Raw genomic sequence first — 19,003 nt, 5'->3', positions numbered from 1 at the left:
TGAGGTAAAGTTCAGACCCTGAGCAAGGCAGCCACGATGTTTGAGCCACCTACAGGCAGCAGGGCTACATTTATCCCCCGTTCCTGGGAAAGTCGCAATATCTCAGACCATTGGACCCACCTTGTTGTTCAACAGACGAGGAGGGACTTGCCCAAGGGCACACAAAGACACTTGGCAGAGCCAAGACCTGACCCACCTCTTGACTCCCAGATGAGGTGGCAAGAGAGAATGGGATCAACCACTATCCTTGGCCATCAGGACAGTGAGGAAAAGAACAGCACCCCTCGCCAGGGTGAGCAGCTGAATTAACCTTGGCCTTCAGCAGGGAGACCGAGGCCTCTGACAGTCTGTCCTCTTGGCCACCTTGCAGCAAGCCCCTGTTTCAGGTTCTCACATGTCTACACCCTGGTCATTGCTGCTCCAGGGCTGAGAGGTGCTGCAGGGAAGGAAGGAGGGAGGAGGGAAGGGCAGGAGGAGGGCAGTCCGTGCCAGGAGACTCAGGGGACACTGAGATGGAAGAGCAGGCTTATTGACCTACAGCACACCGGGACGGATTTCCATATTCAGCACATACTGGAAGAATAAACTCATTGAGATGCCACATTGCTTTCCAAGATGTCCCAAGAGGCACAGGGTTGGAAAGGCCTAGACAGAGCTAGGAGTGTTCCTCCATCTTGGGCAGAAGGCAAGAAGACACCTCCTCCGGGACTGGCCAGCAGAGGCCTCACAGCTCCCTGCAGCCTCAGACACTTGATGCCCCCAGCTGTCCCTGAGGTCCAGCAGAGCCTCTCCTGGAGCTAAGCCACTCTCTCACTCCGGAAGATTGTGCACACACACGGTGGATAAAGGGAACGCACTCTGGGGAAACAAGAACCATCTTCCAGCTCTTACACACCTGTTCCCAGATTCAGCTGAATGTCTTCCGTGTACCAGGTCTGGGGATAGTAGGATGTGACTGTAACTCAGAAACTTCTTCCAAAGGGCTTATAGTCTGATGATGCAGGTGACTGCAAACAGGTGACTGCAACATGGGGTTTAAAAGGCCAAGATGCCGGTAAGCAAAGGTATTATGGAAATACAGGGCATTTAGCCAGAAAGGAGGGTCAGGGCAGGAGGCTTCCTGCAAGAGCTGAGTCTGAGAGGACAGGGAGGAGTTAGCTGGTCTGAGTGGTGTGACCTAAGGCAGAAGGCAAAAGCAGCACTGGGCCTAGACACAGAGCTGGGAAAGAGCATGTGGTGCTTGGAGGATTAGAGGAGGGTGGTGTTGTCAAGCTCAGAAGGAGAGGCTGGGGAGGCAGCTGGAGCCAGGGCTGCAGAGCTCAGATGAGCTTCCAGGGCAAAGGGCAGCATGGTGATCAGAGCCTGGTCCCTACTGGGCCCATCTTCTGTGGTCCCTTCCCCTTCCATGGGTGCTGTTCCTTTCCTGGCTATGTGCTGCCAGAGGGACCCCAAGGGACCTGTCATGTAGCCCTATCCAATGTCACTCCCAGGCCCTATAGGCCAAGTCTATGCAGCTCGTCTGTCTCCCACCCACGGCCCCTCAGTCAGTCCATCCACAAAATCTCCTCCTCACTTCAGGCCACAGAACTCCCAAGGAGGGGAAGAGCCTGTAGCTAGCATCTGCTCCATGGGGCCCTTTAGATCCAGGGGAAAGATACGTGGCCAGGGCACTGCCAAAAGTTATACCCCCCAAAAGCATGGTGAAGGCCCACCGGGGTTTTGTTGGAGATGACCACCTGAGGGCTGGCATTCACCTGCTCCTGGCGCTTCCCACCCTGGCTGCACACTGTGATCATCAGGGTTGTTCTCCTCAATAGCGACACCTGGGCTCTCCCCAAACCAGTTAAATGGGTTCTCAGGGTGGGTCCCAAGCATGGGCATTTTTAAAAGCTCCCTAGGTGACTCCATCAGGCAGCTCAGGCTGAGAACCACCAGTCCATACCAACCAACTCAGATTCCATCTTTCTTATTACATCTTCTTCCTCTAATCTCACAACTTCTATCTCTCCCACTGGCTCGCTCCTTCCACCTGTTCCTTCTCCTCTTCTCCAAGACTGACCCCTCTGCTAAGCCCTGGATCTCATCTCCTCCCATCACCTGGGGAACCACACTCCAAAGAAAACAACGATACTAATAGTCGTAAGAATAATACCAGCCAGTATTCATGGAGCGCTTAATCTGTACCAGGCATATGAATGTTCTCATTTGGATTTTGTCCTCAGAACAACCCTTTACTATAGGTACTATCATTGTCCCTCATTTCAGAAAAAGAAACTGAGTTCCAGGGAGGTTAAGTATTAAATCATATAAGCCCAAGGCCCTGGCACTACTGAGCAGCAGGAGCAGAACTCACACCTAGGTGCCTATGGCACCAACGCCTAGCCCTTAACTGTCATGGAGACCACCTCTCCATCACTACCTTGGACCTCCCATGTCTTCAACCTCCATGAACTTGCACTTCCTTGGCAGGTTGATCTTCCAGCATTCTCAGCCTTTCCATGCCAGTCACTGAGTTAGCCTGCAAGTTCCAGAGCAGACACAGGGCACTCTGTGTCCCCTGTGTCTCCACAAGGTCTCCCCAGGTACACGCTCGAGGCAGGTGAGCTCTGGGCCCCCAGGGCTCTGGAAAGGTTTTGTTATAACCTGCTTACTTGTCAGTCACACCCACCATATGGTGAGCCCCTCAAGGTAGCACCTATGGTCTTACTTTTTAGGGAGGAGAAAAGGATCATCTGACTTAAATAAATTTCAAAAAAATTCCACCAGCTTGAAAAATGCTCTGTTGTACCCAGATGCCTATTTGATGCCCAAAGAATGCAATTGCTTGCATGCAGCCACTCCATCCACACTGTTTCCCCCTTGCCTATGGGGCCTTGTGCCATGAAGATGATCAGTAAGACATTTTTAGGTTTCTGCCCTGGTTAGAGTGAGAAGGAACCTGGCAGGGGGGTGTGACATGGGGCACAGCAGATGTGTGTGCTATGAGGCATGCAGAGGAGAGATGTGTGGGTATGGGTATGGGTATGGGACATGGGGTGGCAGGCATACAAAGTGTGTGCATGGGTGTGATGTATGTGTATATGGTGTGATGGGTGTGTCTCATGAGGGGCACATGTCTGGGAGTAATTTTTGTGTAGTGCATTGAAGTGTGGTTTTGCTGTATGTATGATTTGCAGATGATGTGATGTATATTTGTTATGTGGTGTGTGGTATGTTTCTATAGCACGTGTGGCATATATGTGATATGTGTCATGCATGTGGCCTGGGATATGATGTGTGTGATCACAGTGTGTGAAAGGGTGTGAGGTATGGGGTCATTTGCGTGTGGTGTTACATATGAGGTGAGTGATCTGTGACACGAGGAAGGAAAGAGATTTAGCCCCTCTCATTCCCACTTCTGGCTTCTCTGCTCAGCCTGGGTTCTGTAGGCACCTTCACTCATGCAGTAAGATTCACAGACTAAGACCCAAGGAGTCCCATCCTGAAAGTGATGCAGCAGCCATCCCAGGAAGGGAGAGCTTGGGCTCAGCACTCCCCATCAAAGTAAAACTAGACTTTCTTCATTTTCTCAGCTACTGAGAGCCCTGTAACCTGGGAGCTCAGCTTCAGGAATGCCAACAAGGAGAGGACAGAGTCCTATAAATGGTCAAGACCCCACTGCCTATACGTAGGCAGTGAATGGGGAAAGCCTATATTCTTAAGTCTCTTCCCAAACTCAGATGGTCAGTTGATGGGCAGAACATTGTAGATAAAACATTGAATTGAAAATAGAATTCCTATTTATCTTCTCCAGTTCACAATGGGCTCAGCCCCATGCCTGATGTAACCCTGCTAAAATCTGGACTCATGTGGCTCATTGAGAATTATTATGACCAAGAAGCACAATGCAATGCCATTCCTTACTCTCTGTCTTAGCACCACTAAAGGAGACTCAGATCCATGGACTCCAACAACATTTATTAAAATCTCATTCATTCTACTTCCTTCTTTCCTTGCAGCTGCTTGGGTGTAACTCTCCTCAACCCCCTGAAAAAGCTCCTCCTGGCTCCCAGTTCATGAAATTCTCCTCTGCTCTTCCTACCTCATCCAGCACTTTAAGATGTAGAATAACTTGGCCTTTCTGCCCACAAGAAGGAATCATTTTTTTTATAGGGGCTGGGGGTAGGATGGCGATTTCAGGATCTTCTTTGTAGAAAAGGAATGTCAGGGAATAGCACCACATTTGAGAATCTTGGGTCCTGGTTCACTAAACTGTGTGGCCTATATGAGCTGCATGTTCTCCCTGAGACTCTTTCCACAGCTGCTTAAGGCAACCATTATCCTAGCAACTCACTGCTTCACAGAATTAAAATCTGCTAAAGAGGCATGCTAATACTCAAAGCTCTAGGAGAAAAGAACAATACATTGACGAGTTATCTTTCTTACCTGTCCATTAGCAAGGCAGTACCCATGGCAGTGCAGTGCAGGACAGCAACCTTGACCAGAACTGATGGAAAGCTGCAGAGATGCCACTGGAAACTCAAATTGGAAGTCAGTGCCAGCATTTTAATACCTTTCTATAGTATTGAGTTAGGGTTTGGGGAAGGCTGGGAGGGTTTACAAGTGACATTCCTTCATTACCTAGGACAGAGAAGGAGGACTCGCACACACACACACACACACACACACACACACACACACACGATGTTCTTGTTTCATCTTTCTACACTCATCCCCAATTTTTCTGAATCTCATTTTCCTCACTTGTGAAATGAAGGTGACAACTGCATAGAACAATCCTTTAGAACCAGACTTTGGAACCTGTTCTACCTTTTCTTACTAGATGTGAGACCTCAGACAAGTGATTCAACCACTCTAGGTCAGTTAGTGATTAAGAAAAACAAGCTACTTTAAAACTTAATGGCTTAAAACAACAATCGGTTATTATTTCTCATGAGTCTATGAGTAGCCTGGGTGGTTCTGCTGATGTGAGCCAGACTTGACTGATCTTGGCTGAGGTCACTCATGCATCTACAGTCAGCTGGCAGATCAGCTGGGGGCTGGCTGGTCTAGGATGGCCTTGGCTAGGATAACTTGGCTCTGCTCCACATGGTCTCTCATCCTCCAGGAGAGCCCAGGCTTGTTCTCATAATGGTGTTTATTTCCAAGAGAGTGAGTGGAAACACACCTGGGCTTTTTCAAGCCTATGCCTGCATTAAGTTTTCTGCCATCCCATTGGCCAAAGAGTCATTTGACTGAACCTGGAGTCAGAATGGAAGAGGCCTGTAAAGTTACAGGGCAAATGGCGGGATCACAGGGAGGCAAGTAATAAGTGTTGTCAGTGTAATCAATCTACCACACCCTTTAAGCTCAGTTTCCTTATTTTCTTTTAATTGAGGTGAAATTCACATAACATAAACTTAACCTTTTTTTTTTTTTTTTTTTTTTGACACAGAGTCTCAGTCTGTCACCTAGGCTGGAATGCAATGGTGCCATCTTGGCTTACTGCAGCCTCCACCTCCTGGGTTCAAGCAATTCTCATGCCTTACCTCCCAAGTAGCTGCGATTACAGGCACCCACGACCACACCCGGATAATTTTTGTATTTTTAGTAGAGACAGGGTTTCACCATGTTGGCCAGGCTGGTCTCGAACTACTGACCTCAGGTGATCCACCCACCTCGGCCTCCCAAAGTGCTGGGATTACAGGCATGAGCCACAGTGCCCGACCAAATTAACCATTTTAAGGTGCACAATTCAGTGATATTTGGTACATTCACAATGTTATGCAATCATTACCTTTATCTAAGTTTCCAACATTTTAGTTACCATAAAACAAAACCTCACAGTACTAAGCAGATACTCCTCATCTCCCCCTCTGTCCTCTCCAGCCCCTGACAACCACAAAACTGTTCACTGTCTCTATCGATTTACTTATTCTGGATATTTCATATAAATAGAATATGTGAACAGTGTCTGGCTTCTTTGACTTAACATAATATTTTTGAGTTTTATCCATGTTGTAGCATATATGAGCACTTCATTCCTTTTTATGGCATAATAATATTCCTTTGTATGAACATGGCACAATTTGCTGATTTATTCATTTATTGCTGGATATTTGGGGTGTTTTCATGCTGTGGTTATTGCAAATGATGCTGTGATAACATTAATGTACAAATATTTGTTTGAGTAACAGTTTTCAATTCCTTTGGGTCTATTCCCCCCAAAAGAGTAGAATTGCTGGGTCATATGACAATTTTACATATAACATTTTGAGGAACTCAGTTTCCCTTATTTTCAAAATGGATTACTTTGCGGACATGCTGAGAGGCTTCGAGAGTGCGTGTGAAGTGTCTTGCACAGAGTACGACTTCAATAAAGGGTGTATATAACTATTCTTTTGTTCCTTCATTCAATAACCATTTATTGAGCCCAGGATCAGGAATTATGTGAGATGCTAGATAGATACGTGGATATAGATGATATAAAATATCTATAAAACATATGCCTATATTTTTATACACATATAAATATATCCCCAGGGTCCCTTCCAGCTCAGACTTACAATGGTTCCCTCCTTGGTTCTCGCCTGGTGTGTCCTTCACAAACAGAAGACAAAAGGCTCTCTCTCTCTCCCTCCCTAACTGAGTCCCCAGGAGGTGGCTGGCTTCATTGCTCCCCACCTGAATCAGTTCAGACCACCTATTTCAGATCTGTCGGCTCTTATAAATGTAGCCACACACCCGCAAAGTGAGATAAAATGGCAATGTGATTAGTGTGTGTGTGAGTGCGAATGCTCATGTGTCCCTGTCTCATTGCTTTTGTAAAGATTAATACATCAGAGCAAGCACTTACGAAAGGAAGAATAAAAAACAACAACCGGGTCCAATTCTCCAGACATTCAATAACCAAATGTCACCCACATGGTAAGCAATAAAATAAAAATATATGCTTAGCAGAGGCAATATAAATATGATGTATATTTTGAAGTCAGATAACAGAACAGTGGCATAAAAATAATACCCAGTGGCAAATTCAGGAAAGAGACCTTTTAAAAACACAGAATGTCTTTGGGCTGCCATTCCTAAAATATCACAGCATCTCAAGCAGTAAAGCAGGGCTTGGTTTAAATCTGACAGGAGCACCTCGTGTAATGAGGGCATGGAAATTCTTGCCAGCATCCCATTGTCAAGGCGACATCTACTTCCCCTGCACCCCCCACTACCCCACTCCTGAGAACTGCCCTCTCTACAATCTACTAGCTCCATCCCCTTTGCCTGTCTCAATAACCCCTTACTTTTCTTTCTTTCTTTTTTCTTTTCTTTTTTTTTTTTGAGACAGAGTCTCTCTCTGTCACCCTGGCTGGAGTGCAATGGCACGAGTTCGGCTCACTGCAACCTCCGCCTCTTGGATTCAAGCAATTCTCCTCCCTCAGCCTCCTGATTAGCTGGGATTACATGTGTGCCACCACGCCCAGCTAATTTTTGTACTTTTAGTAAAGACAGGGTTTCTCCATGTTGGTCAGGCTGCTCTCGAACTCCTGATCTCAGGTGATCCGCTGCCTCAGCCCTCCAAACTGTTGGGATTGCAGGCGTGAGCCACCACGCCCAGTCTCAATAATCCCTTACTCTTTAAAACTCCTTCGCAGACGTTATTCCATTCAACCTTTACAACCTGCCTCTGAGGTTGGGAGGACAGGTATCATTATCGCCATTTTATAGATGAGGAAATAGAGGCCACATAAGTGGTCTGAAACCCAGGACTGAAACGCCACCTACCTGCCCCTCCACCCCAGAAAGAAAAAATGTCTTCCCTGTATTAGAAACTGTCATTTTCTGCTCACACATGCATACACACACATACACACACACACACACACACAAATCATTAAAAAGATTTCTGTGCAAAATCAACTCCTCCCTCTGTGACCCAGCACAAATCTCGATTCCTAGCTACTATTTGTTTAGGGACTACAAACCAATTTTTTGTACCAACCAAACAAAATATAATTAGAAAGTAAATCCGGGAGTGTATTGTAAACATCAAAATATATCAACGGTAGATGGCTATGCACTTCTTAAAACACGCACCTTTTGCAAGTCTTAATTACTGAGATTCTAACCAGAAAATGGAAGTCCGAAAATCTGTGGAATTTGCATAAGGCCTTGAAATGAGAACTCCAGGAATGAAATGCATGTTGTTGCTGCAGAGGAAAGAACCACCCGTTATGTGTTTCTAAGCAAATCACTTGGGCCTCTCTGAGTTTTCATTTCCCTGTGATGGAGAGAGTAGAAGGAGAAGATCTCTAAGCTGCTTTCTAGCTCTGAAATGCTCTAATTTTATCTCTAGAAAAAAAGACAAATGTCGCTCAGGGAAAGCCCTATGTTGCCCACAGAGGGGTCAGTAAAATCTCTCTGATGGAACCCTAACCTCTAATGCCTTCCTGTTGGGGGGAAAGTCTATTTTAGGAGCAAGAAGACAGGGCACTGGTCCTGTATCAGCCACTAATCACTATGTAACCTTGAACGTCTCCTCTGCTAAATGAGAAATTTGGACTTGATGAATATGAGAAATAAATGTCACCTCAAGTGCCACTCTGACCAATATAGATAGTGGCTACCTGGGAGTGAGATGTTTAGAAAAAAATATGAGTCTCCCTCTGACTCAAGAAGGAAGAGTGTTGGGATGGATGACTGATGTCTGCCGCCTGCGAGGGCTGCAGGCAGTGCACGTGGCCTTTGCCATCCCTGGGGTAGATGTTCTCTAAGGTGTCTTACTTGAACTAATCCCCTGCGAGTAGCACACGGAAAACCAGGGGATTCAGAGTCACCGATGGACCAGAAGAAGAACTTGGCTCGTTCAACTGTTTTTATATTATCCAAGGCTTGGGTTTGAATAACCTGTCCCCTGATACCACTGTATTTTAGAAATTGCTACCTAAGGCAAATTCTCCACTTTTAAACTCATTTCCTGAGTCGGTCTTTTTAAGCCCCACATTAAATATTGATCTGCCCTGGAGAGATCTAATTTATTTAGTAGAGACATGTTTGACTCCACCAGAACGGTCAAACTCAAAAATGGGGCCACACCCCTCCCAAAGCAGTAACCATTGAGGATAGTGACAGACAAGCCAAGGGCACCAGAACCAGCGGCGTTCCACTCTCAGAGTCTCAGGGACAGGGCCTGCCTTCTGCTCTCACACAGGCAGCCCTCTCGCCCAAGACTAGTGGAACCTCTCTGAAAACCTTTCCCAGGAGGCTGCTTTTCTGAAAGTCAAGGTGCCCACTCTGTGCCGGCCAGGCTAGGCTCTCCATCTGCCACCCCAAGGCCTGTTGGCCCACAATGGGAAACCCCAGAAACCTCTTCTGCTTGCTGCCAACAAGCTCTGTTTCTGGGGCTCTCATGACCAAGTTCCAACCTTCAGACTCTGCAACTCCTCCCTCAAGTCCTGATTCTGGCCCAGGAACAGGGATCCTGGTTCTAAACCTCAGCCCTGATGAGCTTTGGCTTCATTGCCTTTCTGATTGACAATGCGTTGGCTGTCTCCTGTTTGCGCTTATTAGACTCAAAAGAGAAGCGAGAGAGACACAGAAGGAGATTGGACCTGCTCCAACCTGGGGAGAAGGACCCTTATGTCCCACACAGCCAGCTCAGCACACAGAGTGGATTGAAAGATTTGAGGTCCTGATCCAGCCTTGCCTTTGGATCTGGCCTCCTCCGCCTCTTGCACACAGAATCACCTGCTTCCATCACCCTACACTCTGAGTTGATCCAGCGTAATTTCACTCCATGATCCAGGCTTCCAAGCACAAATGCCGAAGTTCCCTTCTGGGTCTCTGGCAACATCTGTTTGAGGCCTAGCAAATAAGAATCCCCGAGGCCAGGAACATAGCCTTCCTTCTTGGGTTAGGGAACCGAATTATAATTTAAAATCTCAGCAAATTATCCTCCCCTACCTGCATTCCCTCTGTTAATTCACCCAAGTGTCCTATGAGGCCGGTAGTGTCTTTATCCCCATGAGGAATATGGGGAAATTGAGGCTCCAAGTTTGTAGCCACTGACCACATATGGCCAATAAAATGAAATAAAACTTAAAATTCAGTTTCTAAATCCCACTAGCTACATTTCAAATGTTCAGTAGCCACACATGCCTGGTGGCGACTGAATTGACCATGCAGAATGACAGAACATTTGTATCATTGCAGAATGCCCTATCGGACAGCACCGTGAAGGGTAGAGTAACAGCCCTGTGCCATGCAGAAACCGAGTAGCAGAGCTGGTACTTCAGCTAGGCCAGTTTGTCTATCCGCTACTCTTTTCTGATGTTGAAAGGAATCCAAAAAGAAAGGGTTGAGATGGTCAAGAGGTCAACAAAGAAATCTCACTCTTAGAGTGAAGCTTTTTGGAGGGCACATCTGAAAAGCTTAAGACCTTTTGACCACCTCCTGGTCACGTGACAGCTGTCACCAGCGCCTGGTCATGATGCTGCAGTTTGCTCCATCAGACATCTCTTCCAGCCCTGGAGGGGTTTGGGGTTTGATCTCCCTGTGGCAGTTCTATCTCCTATCTCCCTGATGAAGGGGAGTCAAGCACACATTTGGGTACAAAAGAATGCCTTGTACATCCTGCCACGCTCCTGAGACCTCCTGGAGATGGTGAAGGTCAATCAAGGTCATTGATCTCCAGTTTTGATCCATTTACCATTTATGACATGCCTTCTATGGCCTAGTATCTAATTCAGGCACTTTTTACATGTGTAACCTAGATAGTTTTTGGAGCCCATGTGGCTCCCGAATGTCCGTAAACTAAAAACTAAAAACAACTAAAAATAATCCCAGTCTGTATTTGTATCTCTCAATATTAAATGGGATTTGAATGATAAATCATAGTATCATTTATTTTTCTCACTGTATATTTGAATTTACACTTCATTTTATAAACATTTTTGTTTTGTTTTTGTTTTTGTTTTCTGAAACAGAATCTTGCTCTGCCATCCAGGCTGGAGTGCAGTGGTGCCATCTCAGCTCACTGCAGCCTCCACCTGCAGAGTTCAAGTAATTCGTGGGCCTTAGCCCCCCAAGCAGTTGGGATTACAGGTGAGCACCACCATGCTCAGCTAATTTTTTTGTGTTTTTAGTAGGGATGGGGTTTCACCACATTGCTCAGGCTGGTCTCAAACTCCCAGCCTCAGGTGATCCACCCATCTCAGCCTCCCAAAGTGCTGGGATTACAGGCGTGAACTACCGCACCTGGCCACTACGTTGTTCTTTTTATTGCCAAATAATATTCCATTATATAAACATACCACATTTTGTCTATTCGTCAGTTGATGGACATTTGAGTTGTTTTCACTTTTAGGCTATTATGAATTATGCTGCCATGAACATTCACATACAAGTTTTTATGTGGAGATGTGTTATTATTTGTATTGGGTATATACCTACGAGTGGAATTGCTGGATCATAGGATAACTCTGCGTTTAACATGTTGAGAAACTGCCCAACTGTTCTCCAAGATGTCTGCACCATTTTACTTCCCATTCCCATCAGCAATGAGCTCCCATTTCTCTATATCATTGCCAACACTTGTTATTGTCTAGTCTTTTGACAGTAGCCATATTAGTGGGGGGAAATGTATCACATTGTGGTTTTGACTTACATTTCCCTAGTGTCTAAGGCTACTGAATATCTTTTTGTGTGCCTGCTGATCATTTGTCTATTTTCTTGGGAGAAATGTCTATTCAGATCCTTTGCTAGCTTTTCAGTTGAGTTATCTTTTTATTAAGTTGTAAAAGTTATTTCTCCTTTTTAAGGATACAAGTCTCTTGCCAGATAAATGATTTGTAAATATCTTCTTCCATTCTGTGGATTGCCTTTTTTACTTTCTTAATGGTACCATTTGCAGAACAAAAGTTTTTAATCTTGATGAAGTCCCATTTATCTACTTTTTCTTTACTTGCTTGTTCCTTTTATGTCATATCTAAGATTTGCTCCTATACTTTCTTCTAAGATTTTATGATTCTGGCTCTTATACACATCACTTCTTAATGCCTTCCTTCCCCTAACCCATTGGCCTCCCCTCATCTCTCCTATACCTCTGCTGTCCAACCTCATTCTCAGGACTCATTCTCAACTACACACTGAAAAGACTTCTCTCTGAAAATCTGAGCCTGCCAGGTTTTCTTTCTTACTTTTATCCTTCTCCTTGTTTCCTTCTAGTTATGTCTATTTTTTCTTTCCCATGAATAAACTCAGCCCTTTCTGAAGCAAGATCCTTAGCTTCCCCTCTTTAGTTCTGCATCAAAAAAGTCTAGAAATTGGGCTGGCTCTCTTAGATGACTAGGAGTAGAAGATTGCCATCTCTTATAATTTAATGTATTTCCTTTTAGCACTGTTGTACATGCCTTATCTCAATTACCTCTTAAACAAGCCTGGGAAGTTGGCCCCACAAATCCCAATTTGCAAATGGGGAAACAGAGGTCTTGGTATGACAGAGATAATGTTTGTTAGATAAAGGATCATGTCTTAAATAGAAACCGAAGAAGCTGCGGAGTTAGAATCTGAATGCGGAACTTCTGACCACTGGCTCAGTGCTCTGCCACAAAATGCTGCCTTTGCCCAGAGATTTCCTGTCAGCTGCTCTCAAAGGTCATATTGATAAACACCACTCACACAAACAGGCACAGATGATGCCACCACTTCCTATTCTATTCATATGTTTCCTGAGCAGCTACTCCTTGCTGGGCATTCATTGTGAGCTACATTCACTTCTGAAGCAGCCAAAAGGAGGAGAATAGGAGAGGAGATGGACAAACCCCTGCGTTCCTCTTTGCCTTCTCACCTCTAACTCTGGAAGAGTTGCTATGTCTGCTGCATGAGCCACACCCAATACATCTGGATCCAGTGAAAGTCACTCTAGACTGACACCTGGTGAGTGTCAAAAAAACATGCCCAAGGCTCACTGCTCTTAGCACTGGGCGGATTACTAAAAGGATTGGGTCAGATCAAGAGGCAAAGTTCTGCATATGGAATGGAGCCAACGCCCAGATCCAAACCCTTGCTTCCCAGCCACACTGCACAACTCTGCCTAGCCATGCTCCTCCCTGAGTGCTTTCTTCTTCCCAGCACGGCGTATCAATTAAATAGACAAGGCTGAAGTTGTGCCAACTAGGTGAGTTCCCTGCCCTAGCCACACACATGTTTGCTTTCCTGCATCTCAGCCACCTTGCTGCTCACCCCAGCATCCCAGCTTGCAGTGGACACAGGACTTGGGGTCCCAGGGAGGACTCCCTTGTCTACCAGTGGTTTTCATAAGATGGAGCCATATGTCTAGGATCTCAGCAGCGCTCTGACTGCTGTGGATGCGGAGGGGGAGCAAGTAGAGCCTTGCAGCTTATAGAAAACCTTTGAGAACAACGGCTATTGGCATGGAGAAAACCATCTGTTATTTTTGTCTTCTATTTGTCTTAGAATTTCAGGGAAAGTGAGCAGTTGGGCTGCTCAACTTTATTGTTCACAGTTGGGAGCAGAAGAGTTGAAATGAGGCACTCCAGTTTCCAAAGCTACAATGCAAAATTATCTCCTCTTGGCTTTATTTATTTTGTATTTTGTATTTTTTTTTGAGACAAAGTCTTCCTCTATTGGTCAGGCTGGAGTGCAGTGGCATGATGACAGCTCGCTCTAGCTTTGAACTCCTGGACTCAAGTGATCCTCCTGCCTCAGCCTCCCAAGTAGCTAGGACTACAGACATGCACCACCACACCCAGCTAATTTCTTTTATTTTTGTGGAGTGAGGGTCTCACTATGTTGCCCAGGCTGGCCTCAAACTCCTGGCCTCCAGTGAGCCTCTCGCCTTGGCCTTCCAAAACACTGGGATTACAGGCATAAGTCACCACACCCAGCCTCTCCTTGGCTCTTTAATCCACCATGGGTTTCCTCTGTCCTCCAGGACTAAGGGTGCAGCTGTGAGTTGTGGCCTAATGAGGAATCTCAGGGGTCCCCAGAAGGATCTCAAAAGTTGCTCGGAAAAGGCCTCACTCTCAAATTTTCTTGCCAGATTGAGGTGGAAGGCAAGGATCTGAGAGTGGGGAGGAGAAATGGACACAAAGACAAGCTCTTCCAGCTGCAGAATGAACAGGCCAGCCTCCTCTGGCTAAAAATGACAGCAGAGATGCACTGACCTGGCTTGTATGGCCTCTACCATCCTTGTTTCCTGCCTTGAGCTCCTGTGATTTGCCCCACCCACAACCTCGCCTGGATCACCCCACGGTATGTTTATGTTTAGTGCAGGTGACCAACCATCCCTGCTTGCCCAGGACTGAGAGATCTTGGCCTGAGGGACTTTCTGTTTTAAAACTAGAAAAATCCCAATTAAACTGGAACAAGTTGGTTGCCCTGGGTGGTGGTGTTAACTGATTGCATCTCTAAGAGTGGCTGCCTGTTTTAACGACCAAGGGGTCGCAAAGTTTCCCTGGCACCTTTTGGGTCATCTCAAGCCTCTGACTTTAAGGGTGAAGGCTGGGTATCAGGCAGATGAAGGTGAAGCAACTGAAGACAGTGGGCCTGTACCCACAGCACTGAGGTGCACCTGCACCTAGACCCAGCCCATCTCCCCGATTCCCAGACCTAACTCCATGCTCCCTGCAGCCATGCAACAGCCACCCACACTGCACAACACTGCCCAGCCAGTGCCATCTCCCAGAGCTGTCTTCTTCCTGGCCCTCAGTATCCATGGTACAGAAAAAATAAGACTGAGGATGTGGCAGCTGGGGTTGGTTACCACCAGCCTCATTAATGGAACCTTGATTTTCTTTGGATATTGGGTAACTGAAGTGTCCAGGCCCAGGAGCAGAGTTGTGGCAATTGCTCTCCTCTTTTCATAATTGGTTTAGGGTGGGCAAGCAACCCAGATATGGCCAAAGAAATGTCGACGTCAGTGGAAATATGATGGAGCCAAACTCATCCGTTTATGAGGAGCCTATTCCTGAGATAACTAACCAAGCTCCTGTGATAATAGCGTTAATCTATTACCACATAAAGGCCCCACCTCCCAACACTGTTACATTTGGAATTAAATTTCAACATGAGAGGCCGGGCACGGTGGCTCATGCCTGCAATCCCACTTTGGGAGGCCAAGGCGGGTGGATCACCTGAGGTCAGGAGTTGAGACCAGCCTGGCCAACATGGCAAAACCCTGTCTCTACTAAAAATACAAAAATTAGCCCAGTGTGGTGGTGGGCGCCTGTAATCCCAGCTAACTGGGAAGCTGAGGCAGGAGAATCGCTTGAACCTGGTAGGCAGAGGCTGCAGTGAGCTAAGAACGTGCCAGTGCACTCCATCCTGGGTGACAGAGAGAGAGTCCCTCTCAAAAAACAAAAAACAAAAAACAAAAAAAAAAAAACTTCAACATGAGTTTTGGAAGGGACATTCAAACCACAGCAGTACTTACCTTCAAAGGGCCAACCATGGTGGCTGGACTATATTATATTCTTGATAACACTAAGCTCTTATATTAGTGATAATATTCATATTGTTAGTATTACCATTATTAATACTTAGCTGAATCCTCCAAAGAAACTGCCTAAAGGCTGGGCACAGTGGCTCATGCCTGTAATGCTAGCACTTTGGGAGGCCAAGGTGGGAGGATCACTTGAGGTCAGGAGCTTGAGACCAGCCTGGCCAACAAAGTGAAACCCCATCGCTACTAAAAATACAAAAATTAGCCAGTCGTGGTGGTGCGCACCTGTAATCCCAGCTACTCGGGAGGCTGAGGCAGGAGAATCACTTGAAAGCCGGGTTGCAGTGAACTGATATTACACCATTGCACTCCAGCCTGGGCAACAGAGTAAGACTCTCTTCAAAAAAACAAAAAACAAAAAACAAAAACAAAACAAAACAAAACAGCAGCTGGGAGCAGTGGCTCATTCCTGTAATCCCAGTACTTTGGGAGCCCGAGGTGGGTGATCACCTGAGGTCAGGAGTTTGAGACCAGCCTGACCAATATGGTGAAACTCCAACTCTACTAAAAATACAAAAATTAGCTGGGCATGGTGGCATGTGCCTGTAGTCCCAGCTACTCGGGAGGTTGAGACAGGAGAATTGCTTGAACCTGGGAGGTGAAGCTTGCAGTGAGCCAAGATCACGCCATTGCACTCCAGCGCTCCAGGCTGGGTGACAGAGAGAGACTCCATCTCAAACAAACAAACAAACAACAACAACAACAAAAAAAAACTGCCTAAAGTTAGAGTAGGGATGCAACCCTTCGTGGTAGATGGCTATTGGATGGGTATTACAATTAACCACGGGTCACAGGGTCCTTTTGGGAAGTGCAGCTTAGAAGTTCCAGATGTTCAAATCTTAGCTGGGGAGATTCTATGACAGAAGAAAGAGGGAGGATGAGACTGCCACAGAAGATCAGATGATATGGAATCTGCTGTAAGCTCAGAGCTGGAAAGATAGACCTGACTCTGTTCAGGGACTGGCTCTCGTCTCCAGGCACCTCACTTCTGCTGTTTAGAGGAGAATCCCTGCTGCATGACAGCATTTGGGCCGCCAGAGAGAAGATATATGAATTGATGAAATAGAAGACTAATTGGAAATAAAAGGTATAGTGTCAGCTAATGAACTCCCAAATCACCCATGTGATAGCCTCAGCCTTCCAGAACACGTCCATGAACAGCCTAAAGTGGTTCCAAAACTGGGGAGCAGAGAGGGGTGCAGCAGGAGGCAAATGAGCACAGCTGACCTGGACTTAAACCATGGCCCTGCCACTTACTGGGGTGCAGACCTTGGGTACTGGACTTGCCTTCCTGTGGCCAGTCTCCCAGTGTGAACCATGCAAAATCAACATTCACCTCCAATGAGTGCCTATGGAAGTAAGTGGGATGGTATGTCTGTATTGCCTGATAAATGGCCAGGCATTGTGACAACAATTCCTGCTCCACGGATCAAACACAGAAATCAGTTTCCCCACTTCCTAGTCCCATCTCAGAGGTGTTGCATTATCGGTCACTAAAGCTCAGCGAGTTCCACCCACACAGTCCTAATAAGCTCTGTCATTCTGATTGGCCAGTCTGCAGGAAAGGAAGTAGAGGTAGAAAGACACAGCAAAGAAAAGTGAGATGTGACAGTCTAACAGTGAAGGGAGACAGAAAGACCATACAGGCAAGGGTTAGAATACTAAAAGCAGAGCAATCTGGGGTAGTGTTAGTGCACGGGCAAGCAGTCTGAACCCTCTGGGGAGATCATGAGTTACATGACATGGTATCAGTTGACCACACATTAAGTCTCAAATTATGAGAGCCTTGAATCATTCAAAAAAAAAAAAAAAAAAAGGTGAATCTGTTCAGCACAATCAGTTTAAGAATATACTGTACAAAAAAAAAAGTATACATTGAGCAATAGTACCATTACAAACAGGAAAACAGTTCAAGTGAAAGTTACAGGGGCCTGACTTAGTAGTGGGGTGCCTCCTTCCTTGAGAGTGCTGGATAAATGGAATTTCACCAAAAAAACATATTGAAGTCTTTTTGCCTCTCAGCAAGGTGTTATTTAGGTAGAAGGGAAGCAATGGAAATGAGAAAAGGAAAGCAAGCGGGTAGGGACTTGGGGTTTGTCCTTCCATTTAAAAAAAAAAAAAAATCATCTACTTGGTGCTTGGCTAGTTCTACCCACAAGGCTCAGTCAGCCTGGCTCTTCTTAGTGGCACGCAGGGCGTCGCGGCCCCTGTCCAGCAGCAGGTCCTCCAGCCGCTTGCAATGCTCCCGGAGCTGTTTCTCCCGCGGCAGCAGGAAAGTGAGAACCTTGTTGCGCACGATGCCACGGTCCTCCTCCTCCCTTAGCCGCTGCCTCACACGAGCCGCCTGCTCCTCCTGCTGCACCAGGGCACCATTCATCTCGCAGAAGGAGTCCTCAAGGTAATGGATGGACTTCAATGTCTCTTTCTTAAAGTCTTCCAGCTCCCGTTGCACCCCGGCCACCTTCTGCTGCAGGATCTCCAAGTCGGCAGGTGGCGGGAGGCAGGAGGGCCATGACTGGGACAGGGAAAAGTCTCCAGACTGGAGGCCACTCTCTACCATTTTCTTCCCCTGTAAAGTATTCACCGTCATGAGAATGGACCCAGCCTGGTAGAGGGATTCCATTGTCTCTCTTCTACGTTGGACAAAGAGAGGAAGCCAAGAGACCAGCCAGGTCAATAAATATTTTTGGCTAGAGACACGATCATTCGGAGTGGAGAAACCCTAGAATTGTGACATCAGGGCCCCTTCAACCAACCAGAAAGAAAGCCACAATCCATTCATTTGCATATTGTAGCTTCCTTGTTTGGTTACCTAGAGCTTTGTCTGTTTATCTGACCAAGTTGCCTTCCTGAGATACGGATCCTTAACTCATCACCCTTCCAGAACCAGAACTCAGGTTCTTCTTTAACCTGAGGAACAAACCAAGTCCCAGAGCAGGGAAGTACATTGGCCAGAGCAAGGCAAGCCAGGCCAGGCTCACTGGCTGCCAGGACTGGGTAGTCTCCCACACTGGCAAGGGACCTGCATGGTCTTGGACTGGTCTCTGGGCTTTAGTACCTTACTAGTAAAACAAAGACATTGTAAGAAATGATACCTAATCCCACTTGTAGCTCTAAAATGCTAAAAAAAGTAATCTCTTATTCCAAATCCATACTCCTATAATGATGCCAGAATTCCAGATAATCTTAGAAATTGTGAGAAATGTACTTAGATTTTGATGTGTGGTCCACAGCAATGGCTGATTCAGTAGATGCAGGGTAAAAATGAGTTAGTCATATTTATCCAATAAATACTAAGTGCTCACTACACACTAGGATCAGGGAGCAAGTGAGTGTATGGTCCTCCAACATACCTGAATGTTGACAAATATGAGAAAAAACACGTAGAAAGGTAATTCTTGTCCTTTTTACCTGATAATTAGAACAAAGGAAAATACTTCAGCTAATCTACATTTGGTTTTGGTTTAGTCAGGAACAAACCTTCATCTTGCACATCTCAGTCTCTTG

General features: G+C 46.1%; 1 protein-coding gene and 1 long non-coding RNA gene across 2 annotated transcripts; one reads left to right on the top strand and one right to left on the bottom strand.

Annotated features, from left to right (window-relative positions):
• The first annotated feature begins 11,347 nt into the window (after positions 1-11,347).
• LOC110741615 lies at positions 11,348-14,373 on the top strand. The gene is made up of 2 exons (XR_002518113.2): positions 11,348-13,150; positions 14,036-14,373. It is a non-coding gene; the product is annotated as an uncharacterized LOC110741615 (long non-coding RNA).
• A 3,123-nt stretch (positions 14,374-17,496) lies between these two features.
• On the bottom strand, positions 17,497-18,172 carry CCDC182 (coiled-coil domain containing 182). Its single transcript, XM_031657528.1, has one exon. The coding sequence runs from the start codon at positions 18,117-18,119 to the stop codon at positions 17,658-17,660; it is 462 nt and encodes a 153-aa protein (XP_031513388.1). The 5' UTR covers positions 18,120-18,172; the 3' UTR covers positions 17,497-17,657.
• Between the last annotated feature and the right edge of the window lie 831 nt (positions 18,173-19,003).

This window comes from Papio anubis, chromosome 17, assembly GCF_008728515.1.
Source record: "Papio anubis isolate 15944 chromosome 17, Panubis1.0, whole genome shotgun sequence".
NCBI classification, from domain to species: domain Eukaryota; kingdom Metazoa; phylum Chordata; class Mammalia; order Primates; family Cercopithecidae; genus Papio; species Papio anubis.
The sequence above is the reverse complement of the archived record's forward strand: the minus strand, read 5'-3'. Positions and strand labels throughout refer to the sequence as shown.

Coding starts and splice junctions, on each gene's coding strand:
- CCDC182 (XM_031657528.1), bottom strand. CDS start 18,119: ATGGAATCCCTCTACCAGGCTGGGTCCATTCTCATGACGGTGAATACT.